Below are 16,522 nucleotides of genomic sequence, written 5' to 3' on the forward strand. Positions count from 1 at the left end.
GCACGCAGGAGAAAGAAGAAGGGGCCTCTTAATCACTTTAAGTGGATTACCTCACCTCGCATGTGACATCATGCTACACGTTACATACAGTAACGTATAGCACTCTTTCTTCTAGGGGAGTCGTGAACACTGATCTTGACTGAGGCCAGCCAGGCTTGGATTTCCTCAGATGTTTTTCCAGGTTCTTTTCTAACCTCCTGAATGAGCCGTCGTCGCACTCTTGGTTGAACACTCCTGGGAAGGTTTGCCACTGTTCCCAGTTTTCTCTCAATGTAGATAATGGCTCTGACAGTGGTTCGCTGGAGCCGGCCAGCCTTGGCTTTGTGACGCTTTACGGACTGATTTTAACCACCCATCCTTCCGTTATCTGCACTGCTTATCCTCACTAAGGTCGCGGGGGTGCTGGAGCCCTTCCCAGCTGTCCTCGGGCAGGGGACACCCTGAACTGGTTGCCAGCCAGTTGCAGTGATTCTAATCACTTTTTTTCTAAATTCTTTAAGAATTTCTTTGGACTGTGGGACGTTGATTGTGTTCTTGATATTTTGCAACCTTTTTCACTTTGTGTCTGTCACAACTCTGCGGCTGACCCCATCAGCCTGCGATGGCAGGGGCCATTAATTCCAACGCTGCACCGAAGGAGCGGGTAAGGTACTTCGTACCAGGCGGCTGAAGTTTGGTTCATGAGGGCGGCCGGGCAGCACTGCCACCGGGTGGGGACTGGCCCTCAACCCGCCCCCAACCAAGCCTGGACTAAGGGTGGGACTTAGGCTCCCTTGATCAAGAACGCGCAGGAGTCGGGGACGTTAGTCTTCTTATGATACAGTGATTAGCTCAATCCAAAGATAAGACTGAGAAAAATTGGGACATTTTAAAGTTAAATTTAAGACCTTTTCAAAGCCTAAATTTGCCGCTATCAAATTAAAAAAATTTAAAATATGTAAACATGAATATCAATGAATAAATAAATGTAAAATATAGAAAATAAAAGGAAACAAATAAACCCCGAAGCTATAGATTGTATTAGCCAAACGTTTTTTCAAATATTGAATGTACTGTATTTAATTATCAACTTATTAAACAGGAAGCATGAATTTATTTATTTATATGATTAAAATCATTGGGTTATTTTCCCCAAAATGCCATTTTTTTTGCCAAATGCTGAAAATAATATGTGATTTTACCACAAAGAAAACACATCGTAAAATTTGAAAAATAATAATTATATAAATGCAAATTATTATAATTGTATATATAACAATTGTAACAGATTACTACATCGTAAGTACTACTTTTATATGATTGTATTATTAAATGACATTGTAAATAAATGTACATCCATCCATTATCTGCACCGCTTATCCTCAGTAGGGTCCCAGCCATCTTCGGGCAGTGGGCAGGGGACACCCTGAACTGGTTGCCAGCCAGTCGCAGGATACACAGGGACAGACAATTTGCTTGCTCATTCACACCTAGGGACAATTTGGACCGGCCAATTAACCTGACATGCATATTTTTGGAATGTGGGAGGAAACCGGAGTGCCCAGAGATAACCCACGCAAGCACGGGGAGAACATGCAAACTCCGCACAGGAAGGTTGGTAGCTGGATTTGAACCCATGATCTCAGAACTGCGCCACGTGCTGCCCATAAATGTACATGTAAAATAAAAATTAAATGTTATTTACCTTGGGTGTGACGTGACTTTGGCTGATCCAGTGGAGTGGCATGTGGATGCAGAGGGGGGAGGAGATGGCAGAATAAAATGAAAACTAATTTTAAAACTTGCAAGGATAGCCATAACCTTTAAAACGTTTTTCCTTTAATCTCTTAATATCTCAATTGTCCATTGGTCACGGCCAAATTCTTTAGTTAAGGTAACGATAAGCCTTTTTTCATATTTTTAAACAATCACATGCTTTTTTTCCATGGTTATCATGCTTTTGTCTCTTTTTTTAACACCACTGAAAGCTAATAGATTCAATACTGTGTTTTTAGTACTGTATCACACTAACTTGCAAAGTCTTCACGAAGCACTCACCATTCTGAACTTGGAGAGAAAAAGGGCATTGTGGGACGGAATTCAGCCAATAGCATGATGTTATTTGATTCCCTGACGCAACCAAGTATCTTATATAATGCTGACTAATAACAGACACACATCTTAGAAATGTATGAGGCATTTAACTTGCGTTCACATCCACCAATGCAGTAAAGTTTTTTTGAAGAAAATGTTGATGGCATAAGGAGGGGTCAAAATACAAATGATTCCACATTGTAATGGGAAAAAATGTGTTAAATGGGGAAGCCGTAACCTGGGAGTCCATTCTGTCTTGCAACACTTGACAGTTCACTTTTTTTTACTTCCGTCACAAGTTTCTCCCAAACTTCTTCCTCCAAACTCCAAGTAGGTGCTGTCGCCCGGGTAATTATTTACAAAAAATAAATGGTAGAATGAACTAATCAATAAATCACACTCTCTCTAGACATTTTCCCTTTCTCATGTTACCTTACTTTCTTCATCTAAGATGTTTTATTTGTTTTTTCTCTCTCTCCTGCAGCCTCTTCCAGGCAAGAGCTGTGGAATCCCAAATGATCCAGAGGGGGTTAGGGGGCGCTGTGCTCCCTGAGCCCCGAGCCCCCCGGTGGAGGTAACGTATTCAATGGCCCGGGGCCAGTGCGGCCCCGCTGCATACTGATGGGGGCCAGAGGAGCCTCGTAATTGGAGCTGCCGAGGAGAGGCGAGAGGAGGGCAAGCGAGCCCAGATGATTGCTTTGTTTTCTGCCTTCCTGTCTGCACGCCTCAAAAATCACCCCACCTTGCCTACCCCCGTCATCACCTCCTCCCCTGCTACCCCCACCCCCTTCCCCCTCTCTACTTTGCTCCGAGTACAGCCATGGAGAAATTGAATAGAGATAGGCGCTAATTGGTCTCTTGCTGCTTGCTTAAAGGACCGTCGACACCATTTTTTTTTTTCGGTTTCACTATGGCGGTGTTTCGCAAGCTTAATTGAGGATCATTTTTTACGTTTAAGGGCCTACTAGTGGTAAAATAATATCCTTCGTATTTCTTGATCATCGCGAGCTTCGTTTCCATGGTTTTCATGTTTTGCTTATACCTTTAGCACGGGGGTGAGCAAATTACAGCTATGATGACACTGTATATAATAGTAAATAAATAGTGAATAAAGTACTATCTATGTATCTATCTATCTATCTATCTATCCATCAAAACCGTATCCCTCTAGTGGGAGGTGGCTAGAAGACACCCACATTCACCAAGCATTCATTCCCCTCCATAAGTCAATAAGGTACTAAAAAAATACTACAAAAATAAATATCGAATTTAGTGCTTACACACAGGTACATTTTATAAAATTTTGCTTTCATTCTGAAAAGTAGAAAAAATACTATGCTACAAAAATACTCCAACAGTAATAATAATAATGTATTTTATTTAAAAGCGCCTTTCAGGCCACCCAAGGACACTGTACAGACAATGAAAAAATACAATTTAAAAAGTTGTAAGCGAAATAATAAATAAAAACAAGACATAATGCTATAATACCAAAATATATATTACACTATATATACTACAACAATACAACTATGGAAATACAATAGAAAAACTAAAGAAATACTTTGAAAATGGAAACACAAAAATACTACTATAGTAATGCTTTGAAAATACTTCTACTGTAACACTACGCCAGTACCACTACAGTAATCCTATGACACAAAAATAATACTACATAAATATAATGACAGTAATACAAAAACATATCGCTGCGGAAACATTATGGCAGAAATAGTACAATAATACTGCAGATGTTCTTCAAAGATTCTACTATGGAAATATTACAAAAATACTACAAATATACCGCTTAAAATACTATAGAAAAACTATAAAAATGTACATAGATGACTATGGAAAATACTGAACATATTACTGCAGAAATACTAGTAATATACTACAAAAATAAAGCTACAGTGATCCCACAACAATATGAATGCAGATATACTACAGCAAATACATAAAAATACAGTAAACTTCGAAACTAAATTTCAAGTTTAGGGCTTAAAACAGGGACCTTGTATATTATTTTTACTTTAAATGTGAGTGTCCGTTTAACAAATATAAGGCTTAAACTTACCTCTAGATGGCGTCATTACTGACTCCGAGTATACGGCTGTAAAAATAACAATTATAGATCTACAAATAATAACACACAACACATCATTGCAGTTGAACAATTGTTTTTATTGACAGTATACAAAAGTAAAAGGACATTGGAGGGCTTCTGCTTTAAGTGTAAGAAAGCAATTTAGAGAGCGGCTGGCTAGCTGCGCGCTAGCATCAGGTGTCCTCGAATTCAGCAAAATCTCAGCGATGATTTAAAAAAAAATGTCGGTCTCCTACTTTATAGCTCCAGGTAATTTGTTTAATGGCTAATGGACCTGGCGTTGGAAAGATACAGGGTCTGCAGCGGTGGCTTAGCAGAGTTGTTAGCCTAGCCGTTGGCAGTAGGCAGGACCTGCCGCTAGGCTATTTTTCTCCCCCCCGACGCCGCCTCAGTCAATTCCCAGGGGTGTTAACAATCCACATAGCACCCGCTGGGTTTCTTTGCTTTTTTTTTACTTTCCCAAGACTCTGTTGTTGATTGGTAATTTTATTTTCAATGTAGAGAGCTATGCTTTGCAGTTTGTTTACAGAGGCAGCGCCTGCCCCCGCTGTTTGATTGACACCATACACCAGCCTATCACAGTCGTTCACACAGACAGTCACACCTACCATGAGCCCCCTCCCTAATCCCTGATGTCTGCAGAACACAATACATCGAGATCAATGTCAATAAACACAAATTAAATACAAAATCAATTCAATTCAAAATCCAAAGTAGTGAAGAGTTCACCCCAAAAAAAATCATAATTTCTTACCATAAATAAAGCTATTGTGCTCCAGGTGAGAACTATCTGCTATTCAGGAAGTCAATAGTTGACTATTTTAACAGTTTCTCATCACCGATGCAAATATGGAAAAATATACAAAGCACCCCTGGCCGTGAATCTCAAATGCTTCTACAGCTAATAACAATAATTTCGTCCTGTGCGTAAATCAGGTCCCGAATGTCATGTTTGCACTCCTTCCTTGCAATATGGCATATTGATATTCATCGGCAGCCTCTAGAGCACTGGTGGGCAAACTACGGCCCGCGGGCCACATCCGCCCCTTCGCCCTTATTAGTGAAAATATAATGAGGATGTATGTAATAACAAATAAAGTGATACTTATAAAAAAGGCCATCTTTGTCCCCACTGTTCCTTTGTGTATCTACTACAAAATAATACTACAGAAATACTACAACAAATACTGGAGGCCTGTTATGTTATTCTGCCTAAAAAATGTGAGAGAAACACTTCTAAAAATGAAAAAGTAATACAAACATACTACTACAGAAATACTATAAAAATGGTACCAAAGAAATACAACAAGATAGTTCAGAAATATTTTAAGTTACTGTGAAAATACTACTCAAGAACTACTTTAAAAATGGAACAGATATACTAAAAAGAACAATTCCAATAATATTACTAAAGGAAAAATACGACATGAATACAACTAAAATACTATTACAGTAATACAAAAATACAAATGAAGAAACACTACACAAATTCCAATGCAAAAATCCAACAAAGTACTAGAAATTTGATCAAAGATACTACTGAAATACAACAAATAACACTCACAGTAATACCAAAATACTGCAAAAACAATACAAAAGAAATACAACAAAACTAATAAAAAAATACTCCTACAGAAATCACTACAAAACACTACAAAAATACTACTTGATCTTTGTAGTATACTTTGTGGTATACTTTGTCGAGTGTTTTTTCGACGGATGCATTCACGTCTCTAATGATAGCTGATTCCGTAACTTGTAGTATACTTTGTTGTTTACTTTGTCCTGTATTTTGTCGTATTTTTCTTACTTTGTCGTGTAGTGTTTTTTTTATTTTTTAGTACACTTTGTCGTGTATTTTGTCAGTGTATGCATTTACATCTTTAATGATAGCTGAGTCCCTACATTGTAATATACTTGGTGATTTGTCGTGAATCTTTGTCATGTATTCTGTGGTGTACTTTTTCATGTATTTTGCACGCATTTAATTTTTTATTTTGACTGTATTTTTTTCAATCTTTTTGTGGAGTATTATATAAATTGATTTATTTTTCCGTTTATTTTTTCATTCCCTTTGTCATGTAGTTTGTCGCGTATTCTGTAGTGTATTATGTCATTCATTTTGTGGTGTACTTTGCCATGTATTTTGCAGGCATTACGTTTTGCATTTTGACAGTATTTTGTCTTTTATTTTGTATCGTACTTTGTGGTGTCATTTTTGGGGTTGTTCTGTCATGTATTATATCATGCATTCTGTCGTGTATTTTGTCGTGCATTCTGTCATGTATAATGTTATTTATTTTGTCGTATATTTTGGGTTTTTTTCTGTCGTGTATTTTGTCGTATCTTTTCTAGGTTTTTCTGTCGCGTATATTGTATAGTATGTTATTTTGTGTATTCTGTCGTGTATTCTTTTGTGTATTCTGTCGTGTATTATTTTATGTATTCTGTCGTGTATTCTGCCGTGTATTTTGTCGTGCATTCTGTCATGTATAATGTTTTTTATTTTGTCGTGTATTTTTGGGGTTATTCTGTCGTGTATTTTATTGTGTATTCTGTCGTGCATTCCGTCGTACATTCAGTCGTGTATTCTGTTGTGTATTTTGTCATATATATATTAATTTATTTTTTCACAAACTATTTTTCAAACGAGGGGGCGGGTCAAATTGGCAGAGCTTATTATCAGTAGCCGATTGATTTGTTATTGATCACCCAATAGGTAAAAAGCTCAGGGTGTCTCCTTTGAATAACATTTTGATGTGACAAAATACACAAAAAGAAAAATACTGATATCAATAAGTGAGAAAATAAATGACAAAATCCATGATTAGGTAAAAAAAATTATCTCATATATTTAGGTATGACGCGATTTATTAATGTGTTCATTTATTTATACGACATATATTTAGAGGTATTTATTTATTACTACATACAGCATGATGGGTCCTCCATAGCTAAACTCATTCAAATTTAGCTGTCATAATTCTGCCTGAGTGTCCGAGCGACCCGTTCTTTGGGGTCCTCGGGAGTCAGGAACCCGTCCAACCTCTGATCCTGGAACCCAACGCCGCCGGGGATGGCGGGCGCCGGCCCAGCTGTTGCCTTCATTTGAATGCGAGAGGAATAGTATTAAAGCGGGACGAGTGGAATTTATTAATAAGTTGGGGTTGCTTTTAAAGGCCGGTGATTTCATACGGGCACTTAAAGGCCGCGGTCATCTGGGAAGAATGATGGTGTCGTAACGTCGCTGTAAACTGCTTTTAGTCACCGTTTCCTCCTCTTTTGTTACCTTTGCTTGGATCTATTCCCAGTGTGGGTGGAGCGGAACCAAGAAAACATAAAAAAAAGAAAAAACGAACAACAGCAGAAGCTAATTATGCTCACAAAATTGACACTTTCACAAGCTCTCCTGAATACAATGTTTTTTTTCATGATTACTGGACTATTACATATCATTTTGCTGTAGAGCTGCAGTGTGTAATATTTGACCACTAGATGGCACTGTAATGTCTAATGCGAACGGAAACAAGTACCGAGAGCACAGCGTAGCAGCAAGATGGCTGCCAAACATGGTGGCGACTTTTAGGTAGGGATTCCGATGTGAATGAAATATAAATTTCTCACTCTATGATTTTTTTGATAAAAATTGCTATGATAGTTTATGCATTTTTGCCTCGTAGTCATATAAATGTTTTTTTTTTTTAACTGAATGAAAGTTTTTGTATCACTAAGAGACATTAACTTTTACACACCATCCCTTTAAACAAAAGTCCCAGCATGGTTTTATTTGGTACATACTCAGAATTACATATATATTAGTCCTATTTGTTTGTTCGTATGTTTGCGTCGTATTCATATCAATGTTTTATTTTACGGAATGAATTTTTTTTAGCATGAAGAGGGATTAAATATTGGACACAGTCCCTTTAAAGAAAAGTCGGAACGTTTTTTGGTACATACTCAGAAGTACTTACATATGAATGCTTGTTGTTTGTTCTTCTTTTTGCCTAGTATTTGAATCACATTTTTTTTACAGTACGAAAGTTTTTCTACCATTTAGACGCATTAACTATTAAACACGGTCTCTTTAAAGAAAAGTCCTAACGTGGTTTAAACTGGTACATAATCAGAAAGTACATGCATATGAATGCTATTTGTTCCTTTTTTCGACTAGTATTCATATGAAGGTGTTTTTTTTAACATTTTTTTTAAGGCACTAACTATAACAAACGTTCCCTTTAAAGAAATGTTGTAACGGGGTTTTTATTGGTACATACTCAGAAGTACAAATATATAAATGCTATTTGTTTTTCAGTATTTTTTTTTTAAGGACAAATTGTTAACCGAAAATGAGATTTATTTGATTACCGTATTTTCCGCACTATAAGGCGCACCTAAAAGTCTTAATTTTTTTCAAAAGCTGACCATGCGCCTTATAATACAGTGCGCCTTATATATGGCTCAATATTAAATCGCAAGGTCTCGCAACTTACGCAACAGCCGCCGACTCGATTTCCCCCCGAACGTGGAGTAGTCCGCGGTGTATGCTGGGATTTATATACCGGCGTTTCATTGGCTAATCAATGTGTCAATCATCATTTGAATCGATCGCTATTGGCTAAAGTTATTCGGAGCCTCGGATGGGCTAGAGGGCCAAAACAAACCCTGCAATTGGCCGAAAAAGATGTGTCAATCATCAGTTTAATTGATCGCTATTGGCTGAAGTTATTCGGAGCCTCGGATAGGCTAGAGGGCCAAAACAAACCCTGCAATTGGCCGAAAAAGATGACTGAATAGCAAGCTTGCTAAACTACGCCATAAAGAAACATGTTTCACTAGTCTGTATTTGTAAATATTTTACTCTCCTGGATTTACTACACTCACGGTTGTAAGAAGACCATGGTTGCGTATTATTATTGAACGTGAGAACTTAGGTGAGCTATGCAGCTTTATATTTTCCCGGTATCTTGTTTTAGAACGATCTTGATGTTGCTGTGATGAGTTCAGTGAATTAAACTCAATTCCAAGTGTTTATTGTCATATGCACAGTAAAGTTGTGAGCGAAAAAAAAAAAAATAGAAACTAAGGAATGGTTGGCATTTCTTGAATCCCAAGACTTTAACCTTCCGAATGATATTTGAAATGATGCATTTGAGTGACATCGTACGGACACCGCATCCGCACGTGTCTACGACACGTATTTGCTTCTTTGCAAACTTTGGGAATGTTAAGGGGGTAATCAGTTTGACTGAATCATCTGACTGTTTTGTCGACGTTCCCATTGTAGCGCCTTATAATCCGGTGCGCCTTATCTATGGAAGATATAGGACCAAAAACAATTTTTTGGGGGTGCGCCCTATTACCCGGCGCGCCCTATAGTGCAGAAATTACGGTAACCTAATTTAAGTTTAGTCTAAACAACTACAACACATAGTAATATTTGAATGGATTGAATTGATATGATGACTATAATCACGAATAGATAATCATTATTTTTTGAGTTTTGTTGATAACTGTGCAAAAATACAACCCTCGGACGTACTGAGTCGCTAATTCGATCCGCTAATGCTAAAGGCTGTGACGTAAGCTACTAGTACTAGAAACAGAGATGTTATTCGCCAATGTGGCGAGCAGCGCTGACAACAACTACACGGCACTCATTTTTTGAAATGATTCACGCAATTAGCACGTTATAAATAAAAAAAATGGTTGTTTGACGAAATGCATATTTACAGCCCTCGAACCGAGTAAGTTGCTAATGCTATTAGCTGTGACGCTAAAAGCTAACATTAAAGGCCACGATGTTAACCACTAATACTGGAAGCCATGGCGCTAGGTGCCAATGCTGCTTGCAGCCATTTCCATTTTGACATCTCATCTTTAGGCTAATATGTGACTCCGTTGTAGTTTCATACTATCGTGCGAAAAACCATGAAGTGATGCTCGGAAGCCTCCAAGTTAACTATCGTCACTCTCAGCTACTTTTACAACAACGGCCACGCGAGACAGGACGAGAAGAGCGTCTCGTTCAAAAGAAGACGTTTAGCATGCAACGCAAGAGGGCCTTCTTCCCCTTGCTAAGATTTTGACGCCCGCCCTGGGGCTTCACATCAGAGGAACGTCTGCATGGAGAGGAAAACAGGTTGTAAAAGGGTCGGCACGCACACACGCGACGAGCAGGAGCGCCTGTGGTGCCGCCTGAAGGACTGCCATGGAAACAAGCAGCGTGACAGGCACTGTGCGTGTAGGGGGGTTTAGGAGAGGGGGTCCGCAACAGCTGCGGGCGCCTCCTTTTCTGACAGCCAGATGAAGACATCACTGCCACACCGCAAACGACAACTACCACGAAGAGAGCTTATCAAAGTGGTGTTCACAAAATATTCTGGAGAGCAGTGTGCAAGAAATAAAAATCATATACTTCTGCATCTGGAACCACATCCAAACCCAAAATTCATAACCAGGCAAGTCTGCTGGTGAGCAGGTACAAACATCAGGGAAGCATATTGCATAGTGGGACTTTGTGGTCCCCTTAGGGAGAAAACACACAATAAGTCGATCCATCCATCCATCCATTATCTGCACCGCTTATCCTCAGTAGGGTCGCGGGGGTGCTGGAGCCCATTCCCGCTATTTTCGGGCAGTGGGCAGGGGACACCCTGAACTGGTTGCCAGCCAGTCGCAGGGCACACAGGGACAGACCATTCACTCGCTCAGTCACACCTAGGGACAATTTGGACCGGCCAATTAGCATAACATGCATGTTTTTGGAATGTGGGAGGGAACCGGAGTGCCCGGAGGAAGCCCAAGCAAGCACGCGGAGAATATGCAAACTCCACACTGGAGGTTCGATCTCATGACCTCATTACTGTGCTGCACACGAACTAACCACTGCGCCGTCGTGCTTCCCGTATGTAGAAAAAGATGTATAAATATCTAAATACCTGCAAATAGAAGCCATATAAATTAGACAACGCATATAGAGATCATGGGCAGCACGGCGCAGTGGTTAGCGTATGTTCTCTCCGTGCTTGCGTAGGTTTCCTCCGGGCACTCCGCTTTCCAAAAACATGCATGTCAGGTGAATTGGCCGGTCCAAATTGTCCCTAGGTGTGAATGAACGAGCGAATTGTCTGTCCCTGTGTGCCCTGCGACTGGCTGGCAACCAGTTCAGGGTGTCCCTTGCTCGAAGATAGCTGTGATGGACTTCAGCACCCCTGCGACCCTACTGAGGATAAGCGGTGCAGATAATGGATGGATGGATGGATGGATAAATAGATCATACATAATAGTAAAATGACAAAAAAGATCATGTAGTACCTAAATATATGACACACAATTTATACATTTTGTCACGTTTGGCGTGTGTTTTACTGTGTATCTAGTCAGGTAGTTTGTCGTTTTTTTAAGTATTTTGTCTTTAATGTTGTCGTGTATTTTGTTATGGATTTGTTCATGTATTTTTTCATCGATTTTCTCATGAATTTGGTCGAGTATTTTATCAAGCAATGTATGGTGCATTTAGCCAGATATTGTCTCATATTTTTTGTTTATTGTGTCATTTTTTTTTTTTTATTTTGTCCTTTTTTTGTCATGCATTTTAGCTTTTATGTTGTCATGTATTTTTCCAATTGAGTTTGTCATGTATTCTGTCATGTATATCATCGAATAATTTGTCGTGCATATTGCCATATATTTTGTCATACATTTTGTCATTTATTTTGTTGTGTAATTTGTCTTTTTTTGTTGTATATTTTCTCTTTTCTTTTGTCATGTATTTGGTTGTTTATTGTGTGATTTATTTCGTACTTTTTTTCATGTATTTCATAATTGATTTTGTCATGAAAGCTCAGGCAACTGGGCCACGCCCTCATTTGAAAAAGACTTTGCTATAACAAAATAAACGACAAAAGACACAACAAAAAATACACTAACAAATAAATAGAGATAAATAAATGACAAAACAAATGACAAAATACATAAATGTAGGAATCAATTACATTTATGTCATATATTTAGATATTACGTAATGTATTTCTGTCTTTTATAGGGCCTATTTTTGTAGGTATTTATTCATTAATGCATTCTCCTACGTGTGGCAGGATTAGTCCTCTATACCCCTGGGAAGAAAACACAGCGATAAATAACTGTAAATATAAACGCCTTGTCTTGAGAGCGTAAGAGCGGCGGTGCGTGCAACAAGCAGCATGACCCGGCTGTCACGCTCTTCTTTATGATGAGTCGGGAGGAGGCCATTGGGTTCCTAATAACCTCTAGCGCGCATCTGACAGCTTTGGAAGCACAACAACTCGTCCGCGCACTCAACTGTTATAACCGGGCGGCGACCGACAGAGCCGTTTGTAAACAATTGAAGCCGAGCGGAGATAGACCTCGCAATTTGGCAACTCGTGTGGATCTTTCTGGGAAGAGTGTTACGCATCCACATGTAGAAGATTCAGTCGATTCTGATATACAAATGCGCGTAATTTTTCGTATTCCTACAGAGATTTTGCAAAATTACTTTAACAGCAGCAGTTAAAGGGGATACAGTATGAGAACTGGTTTGAGCAAGACCGATCCCCCCAAAATAACTGATTATATTGATTGTACATAGGGAACCGAAATAGTTATCCAGTATCTTAATCATCATGAGTTAATGATGCAACATTTGTAAAAGGCTCAATGGTTATTATAGTTAAGTTCATATTATAGACGTGATGAGATACATACCCAATAGTCAAGCAAAATACCTGCTCACAATTGGTAACTTTCCATGCAGGCAATAATCCAATACGAAACCCAAAAGTAGCCTTCTGGAGCAATCCAAATGATTCATTTACAAGTCTAGAAACAAAGTAATAACCCTGTCCATTCATTCATTCATTTCATTAATTAATTTCAGGCAGTTATATTATTTGTGTACACATGCAAATACAACCTAAATCATGATATAATTCCTGAAAGGTGGTGGGACCAAGAAAACCTGTTTACATGGCGTTTGTAGCAAGAACGACGTATTTACGCAAATAGACATCTTTAATGCAATCGATCTTTGGACATAACATTATTTTGTTCATGTCTCTTACTATACCGACGTTCCATGCTTGTCTTGTGCTTTCCAAAAGTCAGCTCCTTTGATGCATCTGGTGTGTTAACAAGAAGCGCTTGTACGTGGCTCGCCAAGACTTACACTATACATGGATGGATAAAACTGTGGCACCCACTATATGGATGGATATTCTTTTTTGCTGACATGTAAAAAAAAAAAAAACGTTCTCTATAACTTCTTATTTGTCATTATCCACATTGTTTGAATGAAATTTATTAAAAGAGTTAACATTTTCTCAATCCGTCAATATTAAATGTACCGTTTTATTTTTTTTAATCCTGACTTCATTAGGGGAAGAAAAAGTATTTGTTTTTTGGGCTTCCCCCTGGAAAAAAAAAATATTTGACAACAAAATCTAGAGCAGCGAAATAAATATTCAAAATGTAACTTTTTTCCACCCAAAAAATTAAGCATTGTTAAACTATAAACTAACAACTATTGCCCTCTATTTGTTTCTAATTACAAAAATGCATCAATCAATCAATAAATACAAAGGCCCCTTTGTCCTTCAACTTTTGAGCTGGTGTCTCTCAGAAGAAAACCATTTGGAGACCTTTGTATTAAACTGTCCTCAAAATATGTTGGTCTAATGCGTCAATCACTAAGATGTCCTGTAATTTAAAGCTAATTTAAAAAGAAAAGACTAGTAGTACCTCTAATTGGAGACTTTTTGGACACACATTAAGGTTCTCCTGCCAATGATCAAAAGGTACACCCAAAGCCCACCACAGCCAAAACTAGACCCCCGCTCTGGCCAGTTCCGAGCCATCAACTGAAAATGTGCACAAGCGTGTTTGTGTGGGAGGCTTTCGTTATTTGGGATTTAGCGAGTCACCTCCACACCTCCCTCTCACTTTTGAAACAGGCCCCTGGTGTCAGTTCCTGGGAGAGCCAAGTGATGTCTCCATCAGCCTGATAAAGAGATCGCCCGGGGCTCGCCGGGGATCCCTGCCCGCCCCCCCAAGCCAATCAAAGTCCTTCACAAAGCACAGATGGATGCTCTTTCACCACTGGGCTACTGCTGACGGGCAAGAGGAAGAAGGGTCCCATCAGACCTTACCCAGCCCAATCTGAATTAAAAAAAGAAAGAAAGACAAAAACAACAACCCCCAATTCCAAACCTCAGATCAACTTTATGTTTAATTTATATCATCTGTGATTTTTTTTTCTAATTGAAATTAAATACAGAACCGAATACTTCGATTACCAGATATCAATTCATAAAGTGTCTGTATGTCTACATTGCCGTCAGATAGACAAATATGTATAGATTAGTTCTAGGAGGAAAATTGGCTGATTTCCCAAATTATTCACATACTTATTTCCCGTTTCGGACACTTCTTTCTTTTAAAAAGTGAGAGACAGAGATAAAACCGAATGACAGCATTGGCATCCTTACCAAAAAAAGGAAAGCAGTGCAAATTAGGGATGCACGATATTTATGGGGCTGATATTTATAGGAGATATAATTGCAAATTGTGATGTCAGGGTATCAGTTCAATAACACATGTTCACGCCAATTGATGGAAGATGTTGGCTGCAAGTACAAATTGCTTGAGACCTCTCCTGATTTTAAGTCATATTAACTTTTTTTTTTTTTGTTCAAGAAAGAAAATATTGTCTAATACGACATATGGTTTTGAATTCTGCTAATTTTAAGCATGTTTTGGTTTAACTATAACTTTAAATAAATACGCTCAAGGTTTGGAGATTCTAAGTAATATTTTTCAGTTTCATTATCTATTTTTTTATTTTTTCAAGAAAGAAAAACTTAATTTAAAGTATATTTTTCTGCTCTTAATAATACATATTTTTCAAAATTAAATTAATAATCTACCACACATTTTTCACCAAAAATAAATTAAAAATATATGAGAATTGAAAATGTAATATTTTATATATACATTATTTTATTATGATTATTATTATTATTTAAACACTGTACATTTTTAATTATTGGCAGAAAAAACTGCAAAGTTTGTGCATAATGTATTTCCTAATTTACTGTACTTCTAAACAATTCATCTAAACCGTTGTTTTTAAGAAATAACAGAAAATGCTCTAAAATTGAATCTTTCTGCTCTTAATAAGTAGAATAATAAAATAATCACCTAAATTTCTATATACCATAATTTGTTTTTCTTTTGTTAAAATATTGCTAAAAATTCCATTTTGCCTCATTGGCAGAACAGTTTGCTCGTTTCGAGCTTAATTTTATTCCTATTTCACTATAATTTGAAATGATTACTTTAAAACTTTGCGGATTTCAAGCAATGTTTCTTTCTTATCTTCTGGAAGGGGGACTACCTCATGTGCGGTCCCTTCTCAAGGTTTCTTCGTTTTCCTCATGCTGAGGTTTTTGAGTTTTTCCTTGCCCTCATGTAGGTTTTAGATCGGGGGATGGTGTAATAATAGTCTTTAGTTTGCAATAGTCTCTGCAGCCATTTGAGACTCCTTGTGATGACTTGACTTTTTAGCTGTTAAAAAAATTACAGATACAGCAGTTGGCATAAAATGTTGCCAATATTAAGATTTTTTTTTCTGATCTCAGTAATAAATATTATTTATCTTCATTTTATAAATGAAATAAAACAGTTTGGTTTTAAAAAAAATCTGTTACGGATTTCTTGCAGTGAGTAGAGTGGAGAATGTAAAACATATTTACACATATAGAGAAAGTTAACAGGCATCAGTATTCAGATCGTTCTGGAAAAGTAGGATATTATCCTGTATATTATCAGTATGAAAGAAGATTATCGTGCATCCCTAGTGCAAATACGTACTGTACTTCCGACGCCCTTTGGTTCTATAGATATTGGCGTACCGCTTCAAGAAGAATATATCTCCTCAGTTTGTTTCCATTAATTGTCCAATTAACTTTAGCTCAGGGCGAGTATCTTATTACCTAAGCATCATTCCCTTTCAAAATGACATCTAAAGACACTTTTTCCAGTTCTGTTCTTTTTACCTCCCGACTGGTGATTGACGGGGCTGTGAGCCGGCCTCCTCCTCTTTTTGCCCCCCGCTGTCAGGTGGGCAGGGGTAAGCACGGTGCAGAGGGCAACGTGGAATCTCGGGTGGCACCTCTGCCTTGTTTGTCAGGCGGACTGGGTCGGAGCTCTGCTTGCTCACTTCTTCTTGCGTGGCAGGTTGTGGCTACTGGGCGCTCTCAACGCACTGTACTGCACCTGTGAAAACAAGCGAGAGTTTATTCAGCACCACAGAGGAAATCCCAG

At 38.2% G+C, this 16,522-nt stretch overlaps 1 protein-coding gene across 1 annotated transcript in view; it reads right to left on the minus strand.

Annotated features, from left to right (window-relative positions):
* Positions 1–14,232: 14,232 nt before the first annotated feature.
* Positions 14,233–16,522, minus strand: part of LOC148362956 (multiple C2 and transmembrane domain-containing protein 2-like) — a 79,122-nt gene continuing 76,832 nt past the window's right edge. Inside the window, exon 22 of the mRNA XM_088340554.1 lies at positions 14,233–16,474. Within this exon, the coding sequence (XP_088196680.1) occupies positions 16,415–16,474 (60 nt within the window). The 3' untranslated portion in view covers positions 14,233–16,414. The remainder of the gene's footprint in view (positions 16,475–16,522) is intronic.

This window comes from Urocampus carinirostris, chromosome 7 (genome assembly GCF_059441175.1).
Source record: "Urocampus carinirostris isolate Australia breed hairy pipefish chromosome 7, RoL_Ucar_1.0, whole genome shotgun sequence".
In the NCBI taxonomy this organism is placed as follows: domain Eukaryota; kingdom Metazoa; phylum Chordata; class Actinopteri; order Syngnathiformes; family Syngnathidae; genus Urocampus; species Urocampus carinirostris.